The sequence below is a fragment of the Sceloporus occidentalis genome, unplaced genomic scaffold (genome assembly GCF_023333645.1).
Source record: "Sceloporus occidentalis isolate IW3139 unplaced genomic scaffold, rSceOcc1.0.p SCAF_28, whole genome shotgun sequence".
Classification (NCBI taxonomy): domain Eukaryota; kingdom Metazoa; phylum Chordata; class Lepidosauria; order Squamata; family Phrynosomatidae; genus Sceloporus; species Sceloporus occidentalis.
In genome coordinates, this window is record NW_028317008.1 from 7,999,764 (window position 1) to 8,026,878 (window position 27,115).

At 35.8% G+C, this 27,115-nt stretch overlaps 1 protein-coding gene across 1 annotated transcript in view; it reads left to right on the top strand.

The window, feature by feature from the left end:
- The first annotated feature begins 4,251 nt into the window (after window positions 1-4,251).
- The window catches only part of LOC149299773 (phosphatidylinositol phosphatase PTPRQ-like), a 115,604-nt gene continuing 92,740 nt past the window's right edge, over window positions 4,252-27,115 (top strand). Inside the window, exons 1-14 of the mRNA XM_089486045.1 lie at window positions 4,252-4,458; window positions 7,653-7,790; window positions 8,181-8,322; window positions 8,499-8,750; window positions 12,636-12,920; window positions 14,109-14,378; window positions 14,907-15,173; window positions 15,757-15,887; window positions 16,599-16,728; window positions 17,400-17,550; window positions 18,166-18,272; window positions 19,956-20,053; window positions 25,897-26,059; window positions 26,774-27,034. Coding sequence (XP_089342171.1) covers window positions 4,252-4,458; window positions 7,653-7,790; window positions 8,181-8,322; window positions 8,499-8,750; window positions 12,636-12,920; window positions 14,109-14,378; window positions 14,907-15,173; window positions 15,757-15,887; window positions 16,599-16,728; window positions 17,400-17,550; window positions 18,166-18,272; window positions 19,956-20,053; window positions 25,897-26,059; window positions 26,774-27,034 — 2,602 coding nt within the window. The remainder of the gene's footprint in view (window positions 4,459-7,652; window positions 7,791-8,180; window positions 8,323-8,498; window positions 8,751-12,635; window positions 12,921-14,108; window positions 14,379-14,906; window positions 15,174-15,756; window positions 15,888-16,598; window positions 16,729-17,399; window positions 17,551-18,165; window positions 18,273-19,955; window positions 20,054-25,896; window positions 26,060-26,773; window positions 27,035-27,115) is intronic.

A 27,115-nucleotide genomic window follows, 5' to 3' on the forward strand; every position in this document is an offset into this window, starting at 1 on the left:
AGTCTCTGCTGGCCATCTTTCTATGAGTAATAAACCAAAGGCAGCCAAGGCTTAAAACTGTTAACAGATCAAAAGGGAAGTGCATATCAGCAAAAGCCAAGTTGTCTGGTAAAGTATAGGTCTGGTAAGTCCAAAGTCAGGACAGGCAGAAGCAGTGACATCTCCAGCTTTCATATTTAGGGGGGGCACATGGGGGGGCAGGGACCAAAGTAGGGGGGCAATTATAAAACGCTACATATCCACTATATATATATATACACATATATATATATATACACATATATATATGTATATATATTTTTTTTTCCAGAGCAAATTCCTTAATTTTATAATCGCTAAAAATCGATTCAACTAATCGATAATGAAATTCATTGGCAACGATTTTCATTATCGATTATAATCGATTTTATCGATTAGTTGTTACAGCCCTAATATTTGCCCCTGCTGCCAATATATATATATATATATAAATATTTGCCCCTGCTGCCAATATATATATATATATATATAAATATTTGCCCCTGCTGCCAATATATATATATATATATATAAATATTAGACCCTGTTGCCAATATATTTTCTAGTGAAAAAATTGGACCCTACCCAAGCATTTCCTTGGGCCCCGCTCCACGCTCCTTAGCATGCAATCACTCCCTCCGCTACCATACCAAAAATAAATAAAATTGCCACACTGACTGCAGATCAGGGAAGACAGTGAGAGTCAGTAGAGTCTTCCCTCCTTCTGACTGCACCGTGACATTGAGAGGTCCTCTCCCCCAGTAATCATCTCCAGAGTCCCTTTGTCCCCTCATTCACTAAACCACACCTCTCTTTTATTTACGCCCTGTAGTTCCGGTATAGTTCAAATAAACAACACATGGAAACAGCACGTGCAACTGAATAAGACATAAGAACCCTGTATTTGCAGGTATACATAAATAATGTATGGTAACATAGCATTGCAGGTACAGATCAAAAGAACACACAAACCCAGCATTGCAGGTATAGATCAACTGGAAATCACATGTAAACACATCACTGAAGGTATAGATCAAATAAACAACACATGGCAACCACACTCCAGGTATTGATCAACTGAAAAACACATACAAATCCTGTATTTGCAGGTAAACATAAATAATGTATAGAAACATAGCATAGCAGATATTGACCAACACATTAACACACAAGCCCAGCTTTGCAGGGAAAGATCATTTGGAATTCACATAAAAACTCAGCATGAAAGGTATAGAAAAAAAACTAAATTACAGGCATAGATCACAGGTTGCACACCCCAAAGCCAGCCCTGGCATCCACATTGCCCACAAAGAACCTGACCAGCACCCAAGTTACACACACACACATAGGACGTGCCATCTTTGCTCCCAAACAGCCCAGCATGAGTCAACATTGCCCCGAAACAGCTGAGCGTACGCCATCTTTGTCCCATAAACACCCTGCCTGTGCCATCTTTGTCCCATACACACCCTGCTTATACCACCTTTGCCTTTTTGACAAATCAATTATAGACCTATGATTTACACAAACACTTTTACAGTCACTCACTAATTCACACATTCATGCATTCTCACACATTCATTATTCTCTCACTCATTCACACAATTCATCCACACATTAATTTTTTTATTCTCTCACTCATTCACACAATGCATCCACACATTAATCCATTCAGTCTCTCTCATTCTGACTCTTTATTTCCATATTCTTTCTACCCTCCCTTCTCCCCATCTACCCCCTTATCCCTTTCTTCTGCCCTATCTACCCCTTCTCCCTCCCTTCTGCCCTTTCACTCCCTTCTGCCCTATCTACCCTTTCTCACTCCCTTCTACCCTATCTACCCCTTCTCACTCCCATCTGCCCTATCTACCCCCTCTCCCCCTTCTCACTCTCCTCTGCCCTATCTACCCCCTTCTCACTCCCTTCTGCCCTATCTACCCCTTCTCACTCCCTTCTGCCCTATCTACCCCTTCTCACTCCCTTCTCCCTATCTACTCCCTTCTCCCTATCTACTCCCTTCTCACTATCTACCCTCTCCCCCGTCTCACTCCCCTCTCCCTATCAACCCTCTCTTACTATCTACCCTCTCTCCCCGTCTCACTCCCTTCTCCCTATCTACCCTCTCTTAACTATCTACCCCCCCGTCTCACTATCTACCCTTTCCCCCCTCTGAAGTTCACTTACCTTCCAGGAGACCTATTCCGGCGCTCAGCATGAAATATCGGCAACGTGACCAAGACAAAGGCCTCGCAGAGGAGAGTGAGAGGCACCGAGAGGTTGCTGAAAGCTTATTCCTGAGCGACTGCTCGGCTCCTCTCTGCCCGCGTCTATCACAGCTGTGGGGGGCACAGCATGATGAAGGGGGGGCATGGCCCCCTCTGCCCCCCCTGCCAGCGTCACTGCGTTACACAGAGTGTCTGGCTGTCATCACTTTGGCATTTAGTACATATGGCATATTCTAGGAATAGTTCTCAGATAAATACAATTCTAATTACAAGGAACATTACATTAATTTCTGTTTTGACTACTCCATACTTAACTCCATAGTGGCATCACATTACACGAGTTAGTGTCAACTTAATCTTTAGGGAATTCAGGTCAGCTTGTGGTTTCTATGTCTACTTCATCTTGCATGTAACTGTAGAAAAACAACATGTTTGCACCGTATACGTCTTCCTTTGGTTTCTATTAAAAAAAAGTTCAATGACTGGAACAGTTGTGTCTCATGTAGCAAACAGTTCACGTTTCATTACAGTTCGCAACAGTTTTATTTCATTGGTATCTAAATTCAGTAGGTTACTTACTCTTCTTAATATAAAAATGCAAATTTGCTAAGACAGGTGCAACTTTGTATTTACACTGATGCCCCTGTCCCATGATTGTCATAGACAAAATATGTTGTTGTGGGACTGAATCTAATTTCCTTTAACACTTTTTGTAAAAAGTCAACTACATATTCTGGAAAGGTTAATGCACTCATTACCTTCATCAAAAGTATTTGATACTAAAGAAAAAAAATTAGAAGGCAATTTGTATGTAATATATAATTCAATGGGTGAGAAAACTGGAGAAATCACTCTGAATTTAGCTATACATTAAAAGTTTATTTGTGTTGGAGGTTCATAATGTATAGCCAGAGTGGCATATAGGGGTATAAGGCATTTCTGGAGGCAGAGTGGCACATAGGGGGTCAAAATGCATTTAATGGAGCACAGAGGCATATAGAGGGTTAAAAGGCATATCATGGGGCACAGTGGCATATAGAGGGTTAAAAGGCACATGTGCATAACTGGAGGGGCAGGTTGGAAAATAAAAGGAAATAAAAACAAAATATTTTTCTCAATCATAGCTTGTATTAAAAAAAAAAATAGTTTACATAGTTTACATGAATTAACATTTACTGGTAAAACTTTTTTCCTATAGGGTGGTCTTATATTCAGGCTTTTTCTTTTTTTTCCTAAATTAATATTCAGATTTGGGGGGGGGTCATCTTATAATCGAGCAAATACGGTAATTAAAAATGGAAGCAATATATTTCATGGCTATTTCATCAAAACATTTACACTTTCCACAATTAATAAAATCGTAAATAAAGCCATTGTTTATTACATGAGAAAAAAGCATGCCACGTTTTTGGGACATATGTATAATACACACTTAACCTAAAATAGTGGTAAACTGTGTAACTAAACTACCTTTACAACATTCCCTCACACTGTCTCTTGGGCCGGCCTTGGACAAACTTTCTGTCCGATCTGGAATATAATTTGAATAATTTTAAAGCAGAGTGCTAAATAAAATTACGCAAATGAAATATGATTCACAGTGTAATTAACAGCTATGGGTCTAACTCTATGTGAACGCTCTCTTTAAAAACTCCTACCACACTAAGCAAGTACATATCTGACCATTGTATTATAATACAATTATATTATATACTAATGTACCCAGTTATTATTTGAAGTGTGTTTTGTCTGTGATGTCATTCGCTTTACAAGCAGCTGATTAAAAGAATGTGCAGTCCTTGCTGCTCTGTGGTTTACTTTCCCCTTCAAGTAATTAGCGCTTGTTTTTTTATTTGTGCTTCATTCTCTCTTTTTTTTATTATTTTCCTCCTCCTCATGTCAGATATACTATGACTCCCACATTCTCCCAGCCTTGATTTGACCAAGGCTGCCTGCCTGTCACCATGGAGACCCCTCCTCTCACTTTAACAAAATGCAAAGGGCAAGAATGGCCAGAACAAATTGGGGGATAGACGACAAACTGACTGAGTGTGAAAGAAACTTTTTCCATTCAGTCATAAGACGCAAGGAGGGTCCCTGCACAGCACATGCCGGAGAGGCTGAGGGTCTGAGGCCAAGGCCAGGCCTGTTATATCTGCCCCAGTATAACACGTGCGGAGCAGCAAGCAGTGCAGTGGGAGCAGCTGATTGGACGGTGAGTAGGTAATGAGGAATGGAAGCTTCCTGCTTGTTGTGCATGTATGTAACGTATGTATGGAACACACATAGCTCTATATTCTGTGCAAACAATAATAAGTGAGGCATGTCGCCTTAACTGTGCCATATATGTTTTATATCCTATTTTTTTCCTTAGGCCTTACACTATTTCTAGTGTCTCAGGCAGCCTCATAAACAAATAATGCAATTAAAGTACTTTGTAAATAATTAATATTTAATTTCATTTTAAGGTCATTTTGTCTGACGTGTTAGGGCTCATTATTCCACAGCCTCCTACTGTAAATGTCATAGTCATATTATTAACATGTGTTTCCTTTATTTAAGGTTTGAGAACATTTCCAAAAATGCTTATATTATCATATATTTCCATGGTGGACAATTTAATTTTCCGTCTGCTACTTTTGAAGAGTATTTTTCAGGTATGAGCATTTGAGACTTTGTACATTCATTTTTATTTTGCTATTTCGTTTTTTATATTCTCCTCCAGAATTGCCTGGTTTTGCTGGCGTATTCCTATGTTGATATCACGGAGGCCAACAGTCACCAGTTCACATCAAGGATAAAAAAAGGTGATATGTGCGTCTTAGTGATATCTCTGATAAATCAAAAACATACAGTGGGGCAAAAAAGTATTTAGTCAGCCACCAATTGTGCAAGTTCTCCCACTTGAGATGAGAGAGGCCTGTATTTTTCACCATAGGTACACTTCAACAAGAGACAGAATGAGACAACAAAGTCCATAAATCATATTGTCTGATTTTTAAAGAATTTATTTGCAAATTATGGTGGAAAATAAGTATTTGGTCAATAACAAAAGTTCATATCAATACTTTGTTATATACCCTTTGTTGGCAATGACAGAGGTCAAACGTTTTCTGTAAGTCTTCACAAGATTTTCACACACTGTTGCTGGTATTTTGGACCATTTCCTCCACAGTGATGTTTTGGGGCTGTCGCTGGGCAACACAGACTTTCAACTCCCTCCAAAGGTTTTCTATGGGGTTTAGATCTGAAGACTGGCTAAGCCACTCCAGGACCTTGAAATGCTTCTTACAAAGCCACTCCTTCGTTGTCCGGGCGGTGTGTTTGGGATCATTGTCATGCTGAAAGACCCAGCCACGTTTCATCTTCAATGCCCTTGCTGATGGAAGGAGGTTTTCACTCAAAATCTCACGATACATGGCACCATTCATTCTTTCCTTTACACGGATCAGTCGTCCTGGTCCCTTTGCAGAAAAACAGCCCCAAAGGATGATGTTTCCATCCCCATGCTTCACCGTAGGTATGGTGCAACTCAGCATTCTTTCTCCTCAAAACACGACGAGTTGAGTTTCTACCAAAAAGTTCTACCTTGGTTTCATCTGACCATATGACATTCGCCCAATCCTCTTCTTGATCATCCAAATGCTCTCTAGCAAACTTCAGATGGGCCCGGACATGTACTGGCTTAAGCAAGGGGACACGTCTGGCACTGCATGATTTGAGTAGCTGGCGGCGTAGTGCGTTACTGATGGTAGCCTTTGTTACTTTGGTCCCAGCTCTCTGCAGGTCATTCACTAGGTCCCCCGTGTGGTTCTGGGATTTTTGCTCACCATTCTTGTGATCATTTTGACACCATGGGGTGAGATCTTGCGTGGAGCCCCAAATCGAGGGAGATTATCAGTGGTCCTGTATGTCTTCCATTTTCGAATAATTGCTCCCACAGTTGATTTCTTCACACCAAGCTGCTTGCTTATTGCAGATTCAGTCTTCCCAGCCTGGTGCAGGTCTACAATTTTGTTTCTGGTGTCCTTTGACAGCTCTTTGGTCTTGGCCATAGTGGGGTTTGGAGTGTGACTGTTTGAGGTTGTGGACAGGTGTCTTTTATACTGATAACAAGTTCAAACAGGTGCCATTAATACAGGTAATGAGTGGAGGACAGAGGAGACTCCTAAAGAGGATGTTACAGGTCTGTGAGAGCCAGATATTTGTTTGTTTGTAGGTGACCAAATACTTATTTTACCGAGGAATTTACCAATAAATTCATTAGAAATCCTACAATGTGATTTCCTGTATTCCTTTCCCTCCCATTCTGTCTCTCATAGTTGAAGTGTACCTAAGGTGAAAATTACAGGCCTCTCTCATCTTTTTAAGTGGGAGAACTTGCACAATTGGTGATGATATGATGGGGCTATATGAAAAATAAATAATAATAATAATAATATACAACCTTTCAGCAGCATATTTAGCATTAGGTAAGTACGCTGCTGAGCAGTTGTATATGTTTTTAATTTATCAGAGATATCACTAAAGCACACATACCTTTTTATTTTAATTTTGGATTTTTGTTATGTGATTGAGAGAAACACATAGATATTTAGTGCTGCTGGCAAAGGATAAACATGGTGTGTAATTCACCTATATTCACGTATCAAGTATAAATGGTTAAAGTGCTGGGCCAAATAGTTGTACAACTACTGCTACTGACTTCAGGCATAGTCTTGGGCTAATAACTAACCCAAGTGTTTCCATCATTGCACCAAAATAAATGGCTGTGCACCCGTGTAACATTGTGTTTTCTGTAAACAGTAGGTGGTTTATCTACAAGCACATATATTGTGCTACTTTTGCCGCTATCACACCTTAGAAGTACAGTATAAATGTACTAGTACACATAAAAAGAGGCTTTATCTGGAGAATTTACTAATCTGAGTTTATCTCTGAATCTCCTAAACCTGAGTGTAAGAACAAATGGACCTGAGGATAATATGAGGGAACTCACAAATAGTTGGGGAGAATGCATTTCAATGAAAACTGTTTGGATGGGAAATTTGTTAAGGGTCCTCTCTAAGGTGTGATGCAGACGGTAAAATGATTAGGAAGTTTGATTTTTACATTTTTCTGGATGAATAATGTTTTGCAAGTAGTCAAAGTGGTGCACATATCCATATATATACATTTATTTATATAGCGACAGTAGTTTCCGTAGCACTGGTCCAATCAATGGAATAACTTAAAATCACACACAATAACATAGGGATAAAAAAAGTCTGGGTTTTATTCATATTCTGTTAATTAAATTAATATTAGTAATGGTTGCTTTGTGTCTATACTACTATTAAATGAACCAATTCCTGGAAGGTAAAAATCAGAAATATCTAATTTTATTTATTTAAGCATTTTTTTTATAAGATTGTACAGAATTTAGAATGTGATGAACGGGGCACAGAAAGGACAACAATTCATGTTGAGTGGGACACATATCCTGAAGGGCAAAGTCCTGACTATTATTTTGTGACATTTGAAAGCAATCACGATGGAAATAAACAGGTAAGTGGGCCACAGTGGACTCCTGTTGCATGTATATTTCTGTGACAGAATCATACTAATTATCTGTTCACATACATACCATTTTTTAATAAAATCTCAGGAGAGAAGTATTTTAGATGAAAGCTAACTCATATATTCTCTTCAACATTTTGGGGTTATTTCCTTTGAATTGCTCGTGATATATGTATATTTATGTGATTATTCAAGTAGTTTTGCGTATTCTATACAATGTTTGAGAAATTGTAGGGTTCTATTATGTTTTAAAATCCATTGCACAGTTATTTAGTAAAATGCTAAATTACATTTATAATGTGAACTGATTCCTGATTGTCAGATGGTTAATATTGTTATACTCAACTGTGAGTTATATTCTTCTTTTGTAATTTGTAGAATTCATTGGAAAAAACACCTATTCATCAGGTTTATAATTCTTCTATACTATTGGATGTCTCTGATGAAAGGCATGTTTACAATCTTACAATTAAGTCAATGAAAGATGGCAACATCTTAGCTGTCAAATCTCTGATAACAAGTAAGTATATATTCACTAAAATTCAAGTTCTGACTTAATTTAAACATTTGGTAAAATACTTACGGGTGATATAGATAATTATTACACAAGGTGTCCATGTAATTAATTTCAACCAATGATATGCATTCATTGCTTTATTGTACAATACACTAACAATATTGTATATCTCCCCTCAGATACAATCAATCTGTCTGATATTACCACGCTCATAACAAGCACATCCGTGTCTTTTAACTGGAACATGCTACGTGGTGATTTTTATGTGACTATAATATTAAATAATGCCACACATTCAATGTCACTGAATGATGAATTTTATGAATGGGATAATTTGATTCCTGGAAACATGTACAATTTTGTTTTTTTCTTCAAGCAATGTTTGGGCAATATAAATGTCTCCCAAAGTATCGATGTTCCAGTTGAAACAGGTATGTAATGTTTCCACCAAACAGAATGCAATACATTTAAGTAGTATGGTCAATCATTAGAATAAACTAAAATCTGTCTCTCTTCTTAATGTGGCTCTTTCTTCCTCAATGTTTACTTTGTCTCTAAACTCAGTTTTCGCCTTAAGTTATGTCCAGCATAACTGACAGTTCCCTGGGTGACATGCCATTTATATGTATAAATATAAAAGGCACGTATGTGTGCTTGCTTTTGCTAGCTGTATTATAGAATATATATATATATATATATATATATATATATATATATATATGAATGCATTATTAGGTAAAGTATGGGACATTAAGGTATGTTGTGTGGAAATAGGCTCTGGCATAAACCTCCATAGGGAATGTTAGACCTTCAATGTTCTTTGGCGTTCTATGGAGTACAAACATAGAAGAGTGTCAAATATAACTTTGAATAATGATATTTTTTTGATCATTTAACATTTTTTAGGTGGTTACTAAATGAGAGTGGTGTTTCACCTTGCTTACATCTAGTCTCTAGTCTTTTTTATCTGTTATTATGTGTTTGTTGTATAAATTGAAGATATAGCATTATTTATTTTGTTATTGTCCCAGTATTCATTTCCTTCCTCAAAATGATGACATGTTAAGACGACAAGTGACATAAAGTAACTTTTTTTACACAGGGCTCTGTTCTGATGGCTGGTTGTCATTTAAGAACAGTTGTTATAGAATTATTGTTGACAGTAAGGATTGGGAAAATGCTGGACGCAGCTGTGAGATGTTATATACAGGAGCCCATCTTGTAAACATACATAGTGGCGAGGAGCATCACTTCTTATCGTCCTATCTTCGTAATATAAATGAAATAATATTACTGTGGAGTGGGCTGGCTGACAGAAGGGTATGTTACAATCATTTTATTATGCTCTTTACTCTTAAAAATATTCAGAATTACATTTTTGTGAGCTACTTTGTGCTTCTGTTTTGAAACTTATTTTCATTTTCATTAGATACATCACAGTATTTGATAGTATAGTGTGGGTTGGTGTTTTGTACTTAAGTACAATGTTCTCTAAGTTTTGCTTCTGCAAAGTAAGTAAAGTCTAGTTGTAAATAACAAAAATAGCAAGGGTTTGCTTACAATATAATTATAACTACAAGAAAATATGAACCAGTGCAATAGCTGGGACAGCATGTAAAAACTAACACAAACCCTCTAATACCATTATTATTATTATTATTATTATTATACCAATAGCAAATATACAAAAATAGCAAGGGTTTGCTTACAATATAATTATAACTACAAGAAAATATGAACCAGTTCAATAGCTGGGACAGCATGTAAAAACTAACACAAACCCTCTAATACCATTATTATTATTATTATTATTATTATTATTATACAGCATACGCTCTTACACTTTATGCTAACACATACCCAATCTAACACCATACAGTAACACAGACTGCCTCTGGGACAAGGATAAGCAAAGTGTCTGTACAAGGACACCAGTGTTCATGGCAGTGTTTTTGAATGTCCATAGACGATCATTAAATTGTTTACGACAGACCCCAGTAAATGTCCACCACGAGCAATGTTGATGCCTATCCCCTGCTCTGACACCATACACTAACAAACACACTCTCATTCACACTGTCACCTTGTGGGCAGTCTGTCTTCAGACTGTGCTGCATGAGCCAGCTGAGTGTCTCACTTACAGAGATACAATAAATATACATGATATATATGTGTAATAGTGTGAATTTACAAATGCCAGATTGCATACAATTTTCTATTGTAATATTTATGTGTGGGATCAGTTATAGTTCAATTATCTCCCCCTTGAATTAAAAACACAGTAACATTGAACTTCTGAAATGTACATATCTATCCACCCCTTCCTGCCTGCTAATGACTTAGTTGAATAGAATATAACGAGCTAACAGCTAATTTTAAAGATTTTAGGTAGATAAGACTTTTGTTGAATGATATTGGATCTGTATTTGTGATAATTCTAGATCGTTAAAAGATTTCAAAGAAAATCATAGCATAACAATATAAATGAAAAAAGTGTTACTATTAAAGATGGTTTTGCCTTTTAAAGTATGTACACACGGTACGTTAATTCTTGCACAGGGCGATACACTTATCTCTTCTTTTTAGACTTCATAATTATATTTGAAAATATACATTTATTTTACAGGTTGAAGGCGAGCTTTTGTGGACAGATGGATCATTTTATAATCTAGACAAGGCTGACGTGCACTTGTTATCAACATTATCACAAAATGAAACTGACTGCTATGCTTTACAACAAAATGCCACCGGACCAAATTATTTTTATACTGCATTTTTTTGCCAAATGGACTTGCCATACATTTGTGAATATGAGTGTAATATGAATTTATTTGTATATACTATAGTAGTTATTATCCCAACCATCCTTATGCATTATTTTATCTGCAGGGCTTCATGTATGAAGTCTATCTATGTGTCTGTATATCTGTGATATAAACACTTTAAACACATAAAGGGGTTTAACAAAGTACAGGAGTGAAGTTTATTTTAAATTAGGAGAAATAGATAGAACAAGGGGTCATCATCTAAAATTAGTAGGTGAGAGGCTTAGATGTAATTTAAGGAGGTATATAACTGGAACACCCTCCCAACAGAATGCTAGAATTTAATGCATTTAGGGAATTTAACCCTGCTTTGCATAAGAATACCAATATCTTGAATTTAACAAAAGATTAAGGTCCAAATCTTTACACCAGGAGAAATGGACCAAATAGTTCTTATCGCATTCTGTGGTAGAAAACATATTATTAATGCCTCAATATGGATCTTGTCTTTAGAGAAAATCTACCAAACACAAGAGCTTTCAGTAGGATAGAGATTTGGATGGATGAAACCATAAAATGTATAAATTTAAGTTAAAATTGGCAAATAAACTATTTATTATATAGTATTAATATAGTTTTTTTCCCCACATGATTGCACTGCTTTTTTTCACAGAGCACATGTGTTTTTTTGTATTTTGAATACTTATTTTCAATAAACACAAGTATCGCGCACAGATTTGAGGAGAAAAGGAACGGGCCGCATATCCTTTGTGGAGTGCGACCCTCGAAGAAAATTAAGAAGGGGACCTGGTGTCTGTCGCAGCCTTATGTCATGCTGGCACTAGCCACTTTTTTTTGTTTTTCTTTATTACAGAGCCACTGACCTCAGGGCTTAAAAAAAAATATTAATATATGAATATATTCTATTAATACAAAGATTTGTTGTAAATTGCTCTATTTTTGAGAACAGCTGCATGTTATAGACATGTTAAACATGTTAAAAGTCCTCAAATTTATTTTTAATGAATTGAAATATATTTGTTTAGATTTATTAAAAGTGTCATGGCAAGGGGAGAAATTCAGAATGAGAATTATTTTATGTTTACAACAAATGTTTTTCTTCTTCATTGCAGTACCACTAATCTCAGAAAATGTTACGTTTGCCCTGGAAGATACAACAGAAACGGAAGTTATCTTTAAGTGGAATAATGCCCCTAACTGGTCTAAGTTAGGTTATTACCCTCTCATTAAATATTTCTCCAGTGGGACAGATCCACAATTTGAAAATGTGTCTCCAAATATGACTAAAAAATCAATCCACAGTCTATTTCCAGGCCACAAATACAGTTTTATTTTTTGTATGAAGAATAAACTTGGGACACAGCTTAATCTAAGTCCAGTTCTTTCGAAAAAAACACGTATGTTAACCTTTTATATTATATTAATAATGTATTTTAAATTTCTTGGTCTACAACAAAGAAAAGCCTGTAATATGTATACTATGTTCTTTAAGTATGAAGGTAACATGAATGCTTCCCTGTCTGTTTCTAGGTCCTTCACCTCCTATAAACCTGCGTGCTAACTCTATATCATCAACAAGCATAGTTTTAGAATGGGATCCACCAGAAGATCCATTTCGTACATTTTTTTGTGCATACCTATTGACACTTTGGGATGTTGAAGAGAACACATTTGTAACTTTCCTAGAGCCTCAGAATATTACTTCTTTAACAATTACAAATGTGAAACCCTATCATGAATACAATATTGTGTTGCAAACTATGACTGAGGGTGGAAAATTGAGTTTTGGGAAAACCCTCTCTCCATTAATAACAGGTAATATTTGTTTTTATGCATTAAATACAGAATTTTCTTTTTTTTACGTATTTACATAATCAAATAGCTTATTTATGTGGAAAAATATAACTAAAGTCATATGTATACCATGTTTCAAAGATATTCTGTCTTCTGATAGGAACATATATTTGGTATTATACTACTAATACTTATAATTTGAATCAATTAACAAACCCAGTCAGTTAACTGTTGCTGTCTGCCACAGTGCCACTAATTTGTTTTTGATAACTACTACATCATTAATAACTCATTTGGCTTTTTCGTATTGGTTCCCTTTATTGCAAACATTTTATAATGTTACAAGCATTACCATTTAAGATATAGGTTAGACGAAGACTGTAGTTTAATGAAGCCAAATTTAAAAACCTAGAAAATATATCTATATCTATATAAAAAGAAAGTACACTCTTATTGAATTCTATTAACATTTAATAAGCTAACTGAGGCCTATAGAGTCTGAGATGTAACTCGGGTTTTTCTTTATTTATGTGAGCATTGCATGGTCTGATATTGGGGTGAATTAGCTGGGACATCCACTCCTGTAAACATTGGTAATGTTTTCCTCTTTTGAATACTCTTTCTAACTGTAGAATGATGGACTTTAAATTGTTTGGAAATGGCTTTATAACCCTTTCCAGAATGATGGGCAGCCACAGTTGCTTCTCCAAGATCATCTTAATGCTGAAAACCAGCAAACTGCTAAAGCAGCGGCTTTTATAGAGGTGGTCACACCTGTCTGCTACTTAGCACCTTAAATCCTATGAAAGCTGTAAGGGTGTACTTAGTTTTTCACACATGGCTTCTCCATTTTGGCTTTATTTTTGTTGAATAAATCATGACACGGTGTAAGATGTCATGTGTTGTTATTCATCTGAGGTTGTATTTAAAGTACTTTCATTATTTATAGTTTTATATAATGCCATTATATCCTGCAGCACTGTGCAACGGGTAAACAGGACATAAGTAGTGCATCACATAACAATTCAACTTGCAGAAACAAGAGGTAAGGAGGGCCCTGTCCAAACCAGCTTACAATCTAATGCAAACGTTCTGACTCTGAGTGTAATCCTTTAGTTCAAGATATTGAAAACTAATACACTGTCTATATCAATCAGGTATTATATTTACCGTATTTTATTTAATATTAGTCTTACTTTCTTTAATTAGGAGTTAGTCCTCCTCAAGGTATGTGGATCGACCCTGCAGAAGTGGAAGTAGATTATTTGATTCTCCACTGGGAACCTCTACCACAAGCTGACCAGTTCTGCATTCAAGTAAAAGCTCTCAAGGATCCTGCAGAAACTGTTGTATATTTTTCAAATAATACAAAAAAGATGAAAATTGGCTCACTAGAGCCTGGAATGACTTATGAAATAGGAATGTCTGCAGTGCAAAATGGGAATATGAGTGAAATGAAAACCATTCAACAGACTCTAAGTATGATTCATATTATCTCATTATTTTAATATAAAAATGTTTACATTTCATTTTTTTTTAATATGTACTTTAACTTTTGTTTCACTTAGGGAGCTTTTAAACGAAACATGTGCTGTTTAAAGGTGGAATGGCTTTTTATTGGTTTATATAGTGCTATCATATTCAGCACCGCTGTACAGTGGTAAACAGGACATAACAATGTAGTGCATAACAATTTGACTTACAATAACAACATGCGAGGGGGCCCTTGCTTAAAGAGCTTACAATCTAGAAAGAGTTAGAGTGTACTACACAAGAGTTCCACTCATTGCGATGGACCAGCCACACTAGTCAATTAAATAATAATATTTCTGATCATTCTGAAAGCAGGAGAGGGACTAGGAAAGTTGAGGTAGAATTTGGTGGGAGAAAGGGAGTTAAAGTGTTTATACATATATTATCAAGTGAGATACACGGCAAGTACTCTGATATGGTTGCAGAAAAATAATCTATATGTTTTCATTAAAACTTGTATTCCTCTTTTTCCAGGACCTAGGCCCGTAACTTTAGTGATTCCGTTTGAACTGAATACACATACAGTAGTCTTGTTTGTTCAAATGCCTGATTTAGGTGTATATGATGGTGTGAAGATTATATACAGAAGTGATGTTAACAGAAGCATGTCATTTCCACTGAAGGCTGATGGTAAATACACAATTGATAAATTGATCCCAGGCACGGATTATGAATTCAGCATTCACACACAAAGTAAAAACATGCTGAGCATTCCATATGAATTATCTGCAGTCAAAACCTGTAAGTACCATGGAATCCATGCCTTTAAATACAATGTACTTATTTTGTTTGAAATCACAAGAGAAACAATATGTAGAAGGTTGCTGTTATGTGGGATGTGCATGCACAGTATGCTACTGGAATCTTAACATTTGCAGAGTTATGTGGAATAGTATAATAATTTAACTGATTGTTTTATCAACTTACTACTCCCTAAGAAGACTAAGTGTTCTTTTGGCATTAAAGAACTGCCTTTCACTACCATTCAACTTGAAGGGCTTCAATCGTTAAGCATCAGATTTTAGGTGGACCTCTGGCAAAACTTAACTGGTGCATGTATGCAATCAACTGGGAGGCCTCTGATAGAGGAAGACAGATTGCTGGTGATCGGCCAGGGACAGACTGGCAGCATCATTCTGTAAACAGGGATTGGTGCACCACTGCCATCTTATTGTAGATCAGTTTATCCAGTTACAGGAACAATTGTACAATTCCTGCTTCCATGGAAAAGTTCAGATATTATGACGTGTTCAAATATAAAAAAATCAAATATAAGATGAAATAAACTAAGAAGCTAATTGTGTTTTCTTCACTGTAAATATAGGTCTTGCCAGCCCATCTCATGTGCATGAAGGTATGGTAACGGAAACCTCCATACAGATAGTTTGGGAAAGAGCTGAAGGAAATTTCCAACAATATGAAATTATATGTAAAAACTGCTCTAGCACATATATGGTAAGTGAAAAATTATATCCATTGCACCTATACACACATTTCACAAAAGACTGGAATTGTGCTGAGTAGATGTGGTTATATGTTGCTTGTTGTGACCATGGGAGCCTTCCTATTGTTCCCAGTGGCCCATGGTAATGGATTGCCTGAAACAGCAGCTCTCCTTAAAATGAAATACCTGTGTTCTTTAGAAGAATATATATACTTAAAAGGCAAGATTTACAAAATGGATTCCTCTAAAACTTTTACCTACAGAATTCACATTGATAATATATTCTAGCTGTGTTCCAGTCAATGGAGACAGGACATACAGTTGGGGCTGGAATTAGATATCACTTCACCAAGGATGTGGTCCTGCCATAGGAGATTTAGCTGTTGCTGAGGTTACCCATTAATCTAATAATAATAACACTGTAATGCATTTTCTTATTTAAAACAAATTTGTGTTCATAAAAATGTAATTCATCTGAATATAAATGGTTTAAAGTAACATTTCAAGAAACATGAGTTTCACTTTACAAACAACTGTGGATATTATTTGTAGTTGATATTTTAAAATCTTTTTTATCTATTATAATTTAGTAAGCCATGATTTAAAAGCCATTGGTTCTAATTCTATTGAACATATGGTACCTGCTACACATTTTTTAATTGAAATCATTGAACATTATCATGGTTCTGTATATGGTGACGTATTTGTACCCATTTTTTTAGGTGCAAAAAGTAACTCAAGAGGAAGCTGTGTTTCTGCAGTTAATGCCTGGCACAGTTTACTCTTTTTCTGTGCGTACAGAAAAGGAACAATTTAAAGACAGCCACCCTGTTACAATACACATTCAGACAGGTAAGCTTACACCATGTTAAATTACAAAAATGAAAACAAGAAATACAAAAACAATATGTATATATGTAAACAGGCTTACTTCATGGGAATTCACAGAAGTTAACTACACAATGCATTTCTCAGTGTTTTCATATAAGTTTCTATGCATCAGAGGGATTTCGTAAGCACGGATCTAGCAAAAGCTTTTTACCTGCAAATGAAAACTCCAATTACTTTTTTGGGGTAGGCTTCTGCTGACTGGACCTTCAATATGGGCAACATAAGCTGTTTAAGAACCCAAAGTTTAAAGATTTAGGTGAATTTAATTCTACACAACTACGGAAAGCATATAAAAGTTCCTCAATTCCATTCTGTGATGGAAGCTGCATATGGGATGTCAATAAATAACTGATTGGCACATACTGCACAAAATGTGGAAAATCATTATTACCCAATACTATTATAATAGATGAACATTATCTATAAAAAATACTATATTCTGGTTTGACTTGGGTCGAGAAACGTTATGCCACTTGTGGCAAACAAGCCTGTTCTCAGTCAATCTGACAAATATACATTTTTTTCTGAAGACATTTACAAGTATACAAACACATTTATGTTATTCAATGTACCTAATGTTGCTGATAATACTTTCAACCCCCAAACATAAGTTTTTGTTTTTCTGAGAACAGTTCCAAGTCCAGTGGAATACATGAATTGCACAAAAGATTCTGGGTCAATAACTCTCAGATGGTCACTAGCGTTTGGACAGATTGACAGCTACATTATTTTCTTGGAATCTGAGAATATCAATCGAACTGTAGTATTACCTCCCACAGAAAGGTAGGATGTTTGGCTTTAATAATGTTTTCATATTGTGATTGATATTGGCCAAAGGCATATTTTGCAAATAATCCTCAAATGACCTTATGTCACAAAAAAATATTATTTGTTTAGCATTTCCGAGTGTAGACCAGATGGCATTTCCATTTCGGCTTTTAATGAATATTATAAATAACCCAAACATTATGAAGATAATATCACTGTATGTATTCTTTTTAGATAATATTGAAGACATTTTTTTTACAAATCAATGTGTGAGAGTATTGGAGAGGAAGGACATTATAATGTATGCTAATCTGGGGTAGTACAGCACAATATGTCTGTGAACCATAGTATAGATTAGATGCCCTCCTTCTCTCCATTAGGCAGTGGTAGGATGCAAGGTGTATAAAAATAACTCTTCGCAGAGAAAACACACTGCTGTATCGTGCCCCTGACACTACCTTGCAAGGTGATTCCGTCAATGGCTAGGGTAATCACTTTTCTGTACACCACCACGTGATACAGCATATAAAGGTATTAGCAAATGCAGGGTTTTATTTGACTAATAGGGCCCTTTTTAATCTTAGTCAATTCTTAATTAAGTAAAAGTTTTTGTTTTGATTACTTTTATAGAATGTACAGATTTAATGAACTTTCGCCTGGAATGGAACATTTAATCAATATTGTGACCACTTATGGACCCAAGAAGAGTTCACCTACTGTAGTAAATGTCTCCACAGGTATGTGCAAAGCTTATGTATACAGTGTGACAAAAAATCCTCACTTATTATAAGGTAGTCATATTTGTTTTTCAGGACACATTGTAGATGTTGCTGACCAGAATACGTAAAGAGATCCCTACAGTGTAGGATGTATCAGAAACCTATGAAATGTGTCATGGAAAATGGACAATGTAGTCACTTTAGGTTAACAAACCAGGCTGGGTCTGGTGGTCGGTTTATAAATACTGAGCCTGGAGCAGATATTATCATTTCTTGATTTATATAGCTCCATCGTATTCCACAGCACTGTACGCTGGGTAAACAGGAAATAACATGTACATCACAAAACAATTTAGAATTACAAGAATAAAAGGTAAGGAGGACCTTACGATCTAGAAGGAGGTAGAGGTGAATTACACAAGAGGGCAAGAAACAAATATGCGAGGTGGACTGGCTACACCTGTATTCCATTGATAACTAAATAAATATATTACTAGATACCATATTGGCCCGAATATAGGCCGCACTTTTTCCCCATAATTTAAATCTTTAAAGTGGGGGTGCGGCCTATAATCGGGGTTTAGCATTTTTAGCTTCTCCAGGGTGTCTGGAAGACCGGATCAGAAGACTGCAGAAACTTTAGTTCCGCCCTGATTTTTTAGTCCCAACGTTGATGTAGATGAGGCAGACTGGTGCAGGAAGTGGAGGTCACGTCTGCTGCATCCACATCAACGTTGCAAAACGAAAGTTTAGGTAACGAGGGTGGGAGCCTCCTACCATACATTAAATGTAAAAAAAAATAATTAAAAAAATAATAATAGTAATAAGAAAAAAGATGTTTTCTTTAAAACAGCACCAAACTATAAGGGTGCGGCCTATAATCGGGAGCGGCCTATAGTCGAGCCAATACGGTATATCAAAAGACTGACTGAAGGTATAACGTAATTCTTTTGATTGTAAAATATTGCAAGAATATGAAGGGGTTTTTAAGAATCAAATTTAGTTATAGGTTTGCAGATATTTGCGTTTGAGGAATTCAGTGTTACTTTGGAAAGCAGGTGCTAGTAAATACAATTTCAACACCCTGATTAAACTCACTGCCTGATCCAAATAAAAGAACTTATCTACAGAGTTATTATCAGTGAGGAATAACACCTTACACCAAAGTACTATACTATTCCTAATGGTTGCATAGTGGTGTGAGCATATCGGGGAACTTTCTGGTTCGCCTACCAGGAAGCCTCCTTCAGGGGTGGTCCTATGTACATCAGTGAGCAGTCCTGCTAACGTCACGAGGCACACATTATTGTTGATAGGGAAGTGTTGTTGGGGGGTTGAGTGGGCCGCAACACCGCTCTTGGGACCCAGAGTTTCCCCGGAGAGTTCCTAGGTGTGTGTTCCTAGGAGCGAAGTGTTTCACTTTTGACTCATTTATGTCACTGAGTACTCTCATAAAGCATCTACGATCCTGTATATTCACACCTTGTGTTTAAGTACACATTACACATAATACATTGGCTTGTTGGCCCTCAAAGGTCTTTTGTTTAAAATCCTGCCTGAAAAACCAACTATTCTAAGGCTCCAAAGTATGTGTTTTATTAAAAAAAGTACTGATCAATTATATATGTTATGTAAAATCTATGCAATGTCCAGTTAACAGTTGTAAATCATGATCGTATCACTGAATACCTTTTGTTTTAGATCCTGAGCCACCATCAGAGTTACAAGTTTTTGCACAAGAAGAGCGCTCAGTATATGTGTCTTGGAAGCTTCCACGGGGAAGGTACCATCATTTCCAGGTACTTTCTATGATACTATTACTTTCCTAATACATATTTATAGCTACACATATCTGGTTATCTACTTGTTAAATAAATGAAATTTTAATGTGGCTGAGAATACAACTTATACTTTGGTTCTTTGTCTGATGAGTAAGCATACCTAGCTGTATGGTTGAGGAGCATCGACCAGACTTTGAGGTCTGAAGGAATGAACATATGCTAGGCACAGCAACCCATCATATCTTTTCTTTAATTAGGCCTGCAGTGTATGCCCCATGCTCCAGTGCTCAGGCACCAGGGGCCTTCGCTTTGTGCTCCGGTATGGTTAGCTTATTATATATGTTTGAATATAGCCTTTTTTGATAATAGTCTTTCTTGGCTTTTTGGGGTAAGTGTGTCTTACTTATTCCTCTGGAGTACTGTTAGGGTTCTGTAATGCTTTGCCTTTTTTGTTCCTACACCCGAAGGATCAATGTTATCCCCTTTTGCTGATGTCCTATAAATCACCTATTGTATTTTGAGTTTCCTCAGGACTGTTGTTTTACACCAGTAACAGGTTGGGGATAAAAATTTAAAACTCTAAATTAATTTTTTTTGACCGAAATAGTGAAGGGAAAATGTACTTTTTGCTATTCTACTTACTATCTAACCTTAAATATAACATAAATATTTGGTACTAAAGATCTAGGTATGAAAACAGTCTGTAGAATAGCGCATTCATTCTAAGTTTCCAATTTCTTGCTGTCAGAGTTATTTACTGCACTTTGCATAGCAGACTGGGCTTTAAGAGGTAAATAGGTAACTTAATCTTTGTGTTTGATGTTCAGAAGCGCTGGCTGAGAGGTCACAAGGTCACGCTCTATCACACTAGGGGCAACTACAAGGAAGCTCTCTAACTGATGTGAAATTACCACTAGGGTGATGGTCAGCCATCATTCTAAAGTTCTCTCAATAGTCAACTGACATCATGGGAGGAGTAGTTCCACATCCAAAGGAGAGAGATTAGTTGACTACTCATTGATTTCACAGTAGCTCAGATATTGTGCCACGTAAATCCACAGACAAATGACAAATAATTCCAGTCAACATACATTAGGTGAGCTTTACATTCAATCCCGTTACAGCATTCAAAATTCTTCCACTAGGCGAAGCTCTTACTTTAGGAATGATGTTGGTGACCCATAGCATATTATATCATACAAGGAACTGTGAAAGAAATAAAATAATATTATCAAATGCATAGCTTGGTGAAAAATGGCTTCAATTTCATAATCCTTTAAATTTCATAGCGTCTGTTAAAACCTTTTAATAAAAGAAATTTTAAGCCAGATGAAAAGAATGTTCCTTCTAAACAATTGGTGCTGATGGTTAAATATTAATGGAGCAGGCATCAGTGTCCAGGTTGCCTAGCAAACACCACTAACTCAGCCAAGATCACTTTACTAATCATGTAAAATTTATCTTCATCCATGCCATCTAACTTACCATCTTTCTGTCAAAAACACACAACAACAAGAGAAATAATATTAGTACAGTTAATTAATTACTTTTGAAGTAGTGTTGCTTTTTCTTACATAGCTATAGCATTTGAAAAGGGATGGTACGAAATCCTGTATAGAATATTACACATGAAATGACATGCACTATACAGTATGGTGTTTTAGCAGATTTGCTGTCTAATGTGTAGATCAAATGAAAGTAATTGACAGAACTGGAATCAGTAGTGATCCGGATATCTCGCCTTCCCAGTTACTTTGACTCCTGCTTTGGTAATTGTGGCTAGAATTATCTGTAATACTCAAATAATGCAAACACTTATTATTATTATTATTATTATTATTATTATTTATTGTTTTATATAGCGCCATCAAATTCCATTTAGGAAAACTACACCAGTATTCACATTTCCCCCCTTATAGTGTGTGTGACAACACTGCTCTCCATTGACAAGAGGAATATGTTTATACCATTGCTAATAAATTGTGAACAATTACTATATATCCTGTGTTCACAATTATTTTTACTTAATTGTTAAAGGCAGACTTCCACATATCCTTCCATTTTTTGTGTGTGTTAAAACGGCTATATGTTTGAAATAAAGAGAGTCATGTTGCCTCCATGAGTGGGCCACAAGCGGACCAGCCCGATTCAGATGGGCACTGTTTTACCAAATTCAAAAGTAATATGCTTTGCGGTATTGCCATTTATCTTTTAGTTATTTTTTTACTGGCCAGGTAAAAGCAGGTTTAGTATCCATAAACCTATTGTACCAATCACGAAACCTCAAATACCCATAACTCTAATGAGAATGATGCCTTATATGCACTAATAAATCATTTAGATCTTTGATCTAGACTGTTGCAAACACTTATCTAATATGATGTGAACATATCTTACAATTAGTAAAGTTTGCATACCTGGAAAATCTCTAGGTTTTGGGATGAACTGCCTTATTCTCAAAGAGTATATTGTACTAACTAATACTAAACCAGATCCTCACAACTGATGCTTTTTGATGTTTACAATTTATATGTATATATAGTATCTTTGTGAAAAACGAGCATGGTCAACTCCTTTTGAAAACTCTCTTTTATAAAGTAATGAAAATACGTTCATAGCAATATATAAGCAGAAACTTTATGACAAATGCATGTAAAAAGTAAAAACCCCAATATTGATTAACATGCAAAAGAAAGATTTTCCACTTTTAACTTTTCAACCTTAAGCCAAATATTAGAAATTGCATAACTTTTCACCCATCTCTAGCTCTAACATTGATTAGTCAGTTTCAGAGGTTTTGAGTGAAAAATCTAATATATCAAATGGTTTATTACATGATGCAATGCCCATTTAAATGTCAAAATTGGTTTTGTGTTTTGCTTTTAATGGAAAAAATGTGCATTTTTCTCAGATAAAATTTAAGTTAATTACTTTTAAGTTTCCTAGGAGACGAGGCTAAAAACAAAATTGATGGATGGTTTAAAATGCTCATAGTTCTGATTTGTGTTCTGAGTAATTGCTTGTGAGAAAGGTGTATCAATATATATGCCATTTATTCTGTCCAGTTATAAAGACCCATGTGATCCTGCCAACACTAAAACATCTGACTTTATTTTAATCTTTTCCATATGAAAGCTGTTATTTTCCTCAATTCCTCACATAGTTCACAAGGAAAAGCCATTACCATTAGTGGTGGGCCCAAAATATAGATATTGGTTAAAAAAGCATGATCTGGTTGTTTTCAAATGTTAAAATATTACATGTTATCTGTACATGACTCATGTACTCGGTAAATGAAACATTGATTAGTGTTTTTACGTATGATGTTCACTTATCACGAACAGACTATTTAAAGAACGGAATGGAAGCTTGCGAGCCGGGCTCTCTCCACCAAATGTATCCGTTTGTCTTAGTCTGTCAATTCTTGTCTTGTCATATCCCTTGAATTTATGTATTGTATTAAGCGCTGCGTAAACTGTTGGTGCTATATAAATAAAGGATAATAATAATAATAATAATAAATATATGTTGTCATTTATAGCATGTTATTCTTGAAAACACTTTTTATCCATACTCAATGCCGTATGAATGTTTTTTTCCCCACCACACCTAATTCCTGCTACGATTTAGTCAATAAGTAATACAAGAGCCAAGAATAAGGGGCACTCAAAATATTGTTAATGTTAATTACACTCTATGGCATGTTAAGCAAAAAAAAAAAACAATAGCAGTTCTGTAAATTCATTATTTCTGCTGAAGGGTTAATCACATAAAAAACCTGAAGAAGCTTTTTCAGATTCTATGGCAACACCCTATCAGTGCTTGCGTTTATGCCATGGGACAATTAAGTGTTCCCTGCAAATTTTATGAATGAGGCAATATTTTTATTTTACCAGAAATGGTTTTGAAGAAATTTTTTTTTTCTAAACCTGCATTTAGTTACATTTAGTAGAACAGGCGGAACAACAAAACAACAATTAATATATGTTTTGCCTTTTTTATTTACTTTGTTTTATGTATTTTTGTGCTTTATTTGGCCTATATAGATGGCCCTTGAGGTTCAGGCTAGACACCATTACTTACTTAAAGTAAAGTACAGCCTTGTAGCTATATGATCGCTTTGTGGATGGAATGCAATTTTCAACATGCAAATATCATCCAACAGTGTAAATCATATCATTCTGGATGGGTTTCTGAAACAGGGCACCAATAACGCTGATGGATAAGCACCAACAATCCGGTTGACTTTTTCACCCTACAGCTCTTTATCTCTTGCAATAAACTAGGGAGGAGGTTAAAAGGAAACACACCTCACCGGGAAAGGAATGCACAGTAGCGCGACCCCCCCTAACCTTCAGTATAATTGCTTTTCTTAACGTTTACGGTCAATTCATATTTAAGGCTCATATCAAAGAAATAAGCTACTTTTTCTTGACCAAGAGGATGGTAGATAAATGGAACAGCCTCTCGGAAGTTGTAGAGGCTAATGCAGTGGGGGGTTTAAATAGGCATAAAGCGATCCTCAATCTAAGACAAGATCAATGATTGATTAAGGTCTAAGTCTCTAGAGAAAAACAAAATGGTCAGACTAGATCACCAGAATGGTTCTTATCTGCCATCCAAATCTATGTTTCAAAGAAAGAGCAACACGTATTTCTAATACCTATTTGCATGCTTGCATTTAAAGATAATGTTCTACCTTCTGTGCTAACTGTGACACTTTTATAACTAAACACACCCATTTTTGGGACATCTGAAGTGCCAGAAATAATTAGACAAAGTCGAATTTTGACTTAATCATACTTTTCAAAAGGGACCCTTAATTGTCTTATGATTCAAAAGCAGGCACTGAGGATGCGTCATTGAAACTAAGAAAGCTTTTTAAAGTTTATGTGTTTTTAACGTTTTATGTAACTAACTCTTCAGAGACGAGAATACGCTACCAGATCTGCTAAGCTTGATTTGTTTTGCATAATAGAAAGGTAAAGGATGAAACATTACTTTTATTATAGTTTATGTACACATTTCAAACATTGCATATTTCAGAAAAAGAAAAGATGTAACATATGCATTGTGTCTATTATAAATCAGTGGCAGCATATTTCTAGAGCTTGTTAATATAAACCAGAAATTTTATGGAATGTCACTAAGATTTAATTGAAAGTGGAAATGGGGGGGTATTTTCACAGTTTATTATTACCTATGAACTCACTTGTTTTTCTGTTTCTGTTGTGATTGCTATTATTATGATTCTTATTATCATTTATTTATATAGTGCCAACAATTTACGCAGCGCTCATAAATAACTATTTGAGATTGTTAAAGAACATGAACCATGTATCTGATCTGTTATAAATGTATTTAGCAAATGTAACTAGAAGGAAGTTTTAGTTTACCAAGAGGGTGGCAGATAAATGGAACAGCCTCAAATCAGAAGTGGTAGGTGCCAATACAGTGAGGGAATTTAAACAGGCACGGTATAGGCATAAAGCTATCCTTAATGTAAGACAAGACCAAGAGCTAATTAAGGTCTAAGTCCCGGTATCACAAAAAGTGGTAAGTCTAGATGGGCCCAGATTGTGCTTCAAATTCTATGATTGTGTCTTTTATTCCCATGATGCTTAGCTAGCCTTGGACTGACATAACTCCAAAAGCCTAGGCTGAGACACGCCGCATACTATATTTCTGATTTATCACTGCGTCTTTGGTTTTCTCCACCACTGCTTAGGATGCATATTTTGTCTAAATGCCAAAGTGTCACAATGTTATTAATGCCAAACTGTGCCTGATAGTATGGGCATGTCTGTACTGTTTCATTTCAATTTCCTAACAATATTTTCTTTTGAACGTCTTTGAAATAGTTGACCTACAAAGCAATCAATGACAAAGCCACCCACAGGCTAGTGATCACTGTTAATGAATCAGTAGTGAAAAACCTCTCTCCTGGAACAGTCTACAGATTTCAAGTTAGGACACTCAGAGGGACAGACGCAAGTTCCCCTATTGAGAAAGTAATTACTACAAGTAAGTGCACTCAATAGATCAATAAAATGACTACATGTGTAATGACTACTAATGATACATTATTATTTATTGATTTGTGTAGTATTGTCGTGTTCTGTAGCACGGTACAATGGGTGAAAAGGAGGTAGCAGGTAGTCCATCACCTAAGAATCTGGACAAAAGTGATGAGGGCCCTCCTTAAATGAGCTTTCGTTAATATATTGCAATGCAGATACAGTCAGCTGTGCAGAAAACTAGTAATGTAATAAGTGGATTTATTAGTCTACAAATCCAGCACTGGGAAAAAATATTTGCCCCTTCCCTATTTTTTTTATTTTTGCATATTTGAATGTTTCAGATCATCCAATTAGTTTTAAGAGAAAGACAACATGAGTAAACACAAAATGCAGCTTTTAAATTATCATTTTGATTATGGACGGTAACAGGATCATCAAAACCTATATCATCCATGTGAAAAAAGTAATTGCCCCCCTAAACCTAAAAACTGGTTGTGCCCCCCTTGTTGGCAACAACTGCAATGAAATGTTAGCGATAACTGGAAAAGAGTCTTTTACATCGCTGTGGAGGACATTTCAGCCACTCTTCTTGGCAGAATTGTTTGAATTAGGCCACAATGATTATTATACATTATACATTATGATATAAATTAACAGATAAGCCTTCCGAATTTAAAATAATACGTTTTCTTTTTTGTTGTTATGTCTTTCATTATAGGGCCTCCTGGAATTTGTGGTCTTAATGTGAAGGCCAAGAACACATCTTCAGCAACTTTAGAGTGGAATCCAGTTACAAGCCTTTTTACGCATTATAGAATCGTACTTTCAAACCATACGTTGGTCAGAGAGTACAATGTTACTGATGCCGCAACAGAGTACACCGTGTCGCATTTAACCCCTGGCGGTATTTATAATGTCACAGTTCAACGGATTAAAGAGGATACTGAGGGGGCTCTTGCATCAGTTCTGCTTGTAGTAGGTATGCGCATACTTGTGTAAATTGTAATATAACCATTTATATGCATTCATAAGAATATCTGATAAAAAGAACCACCGCACA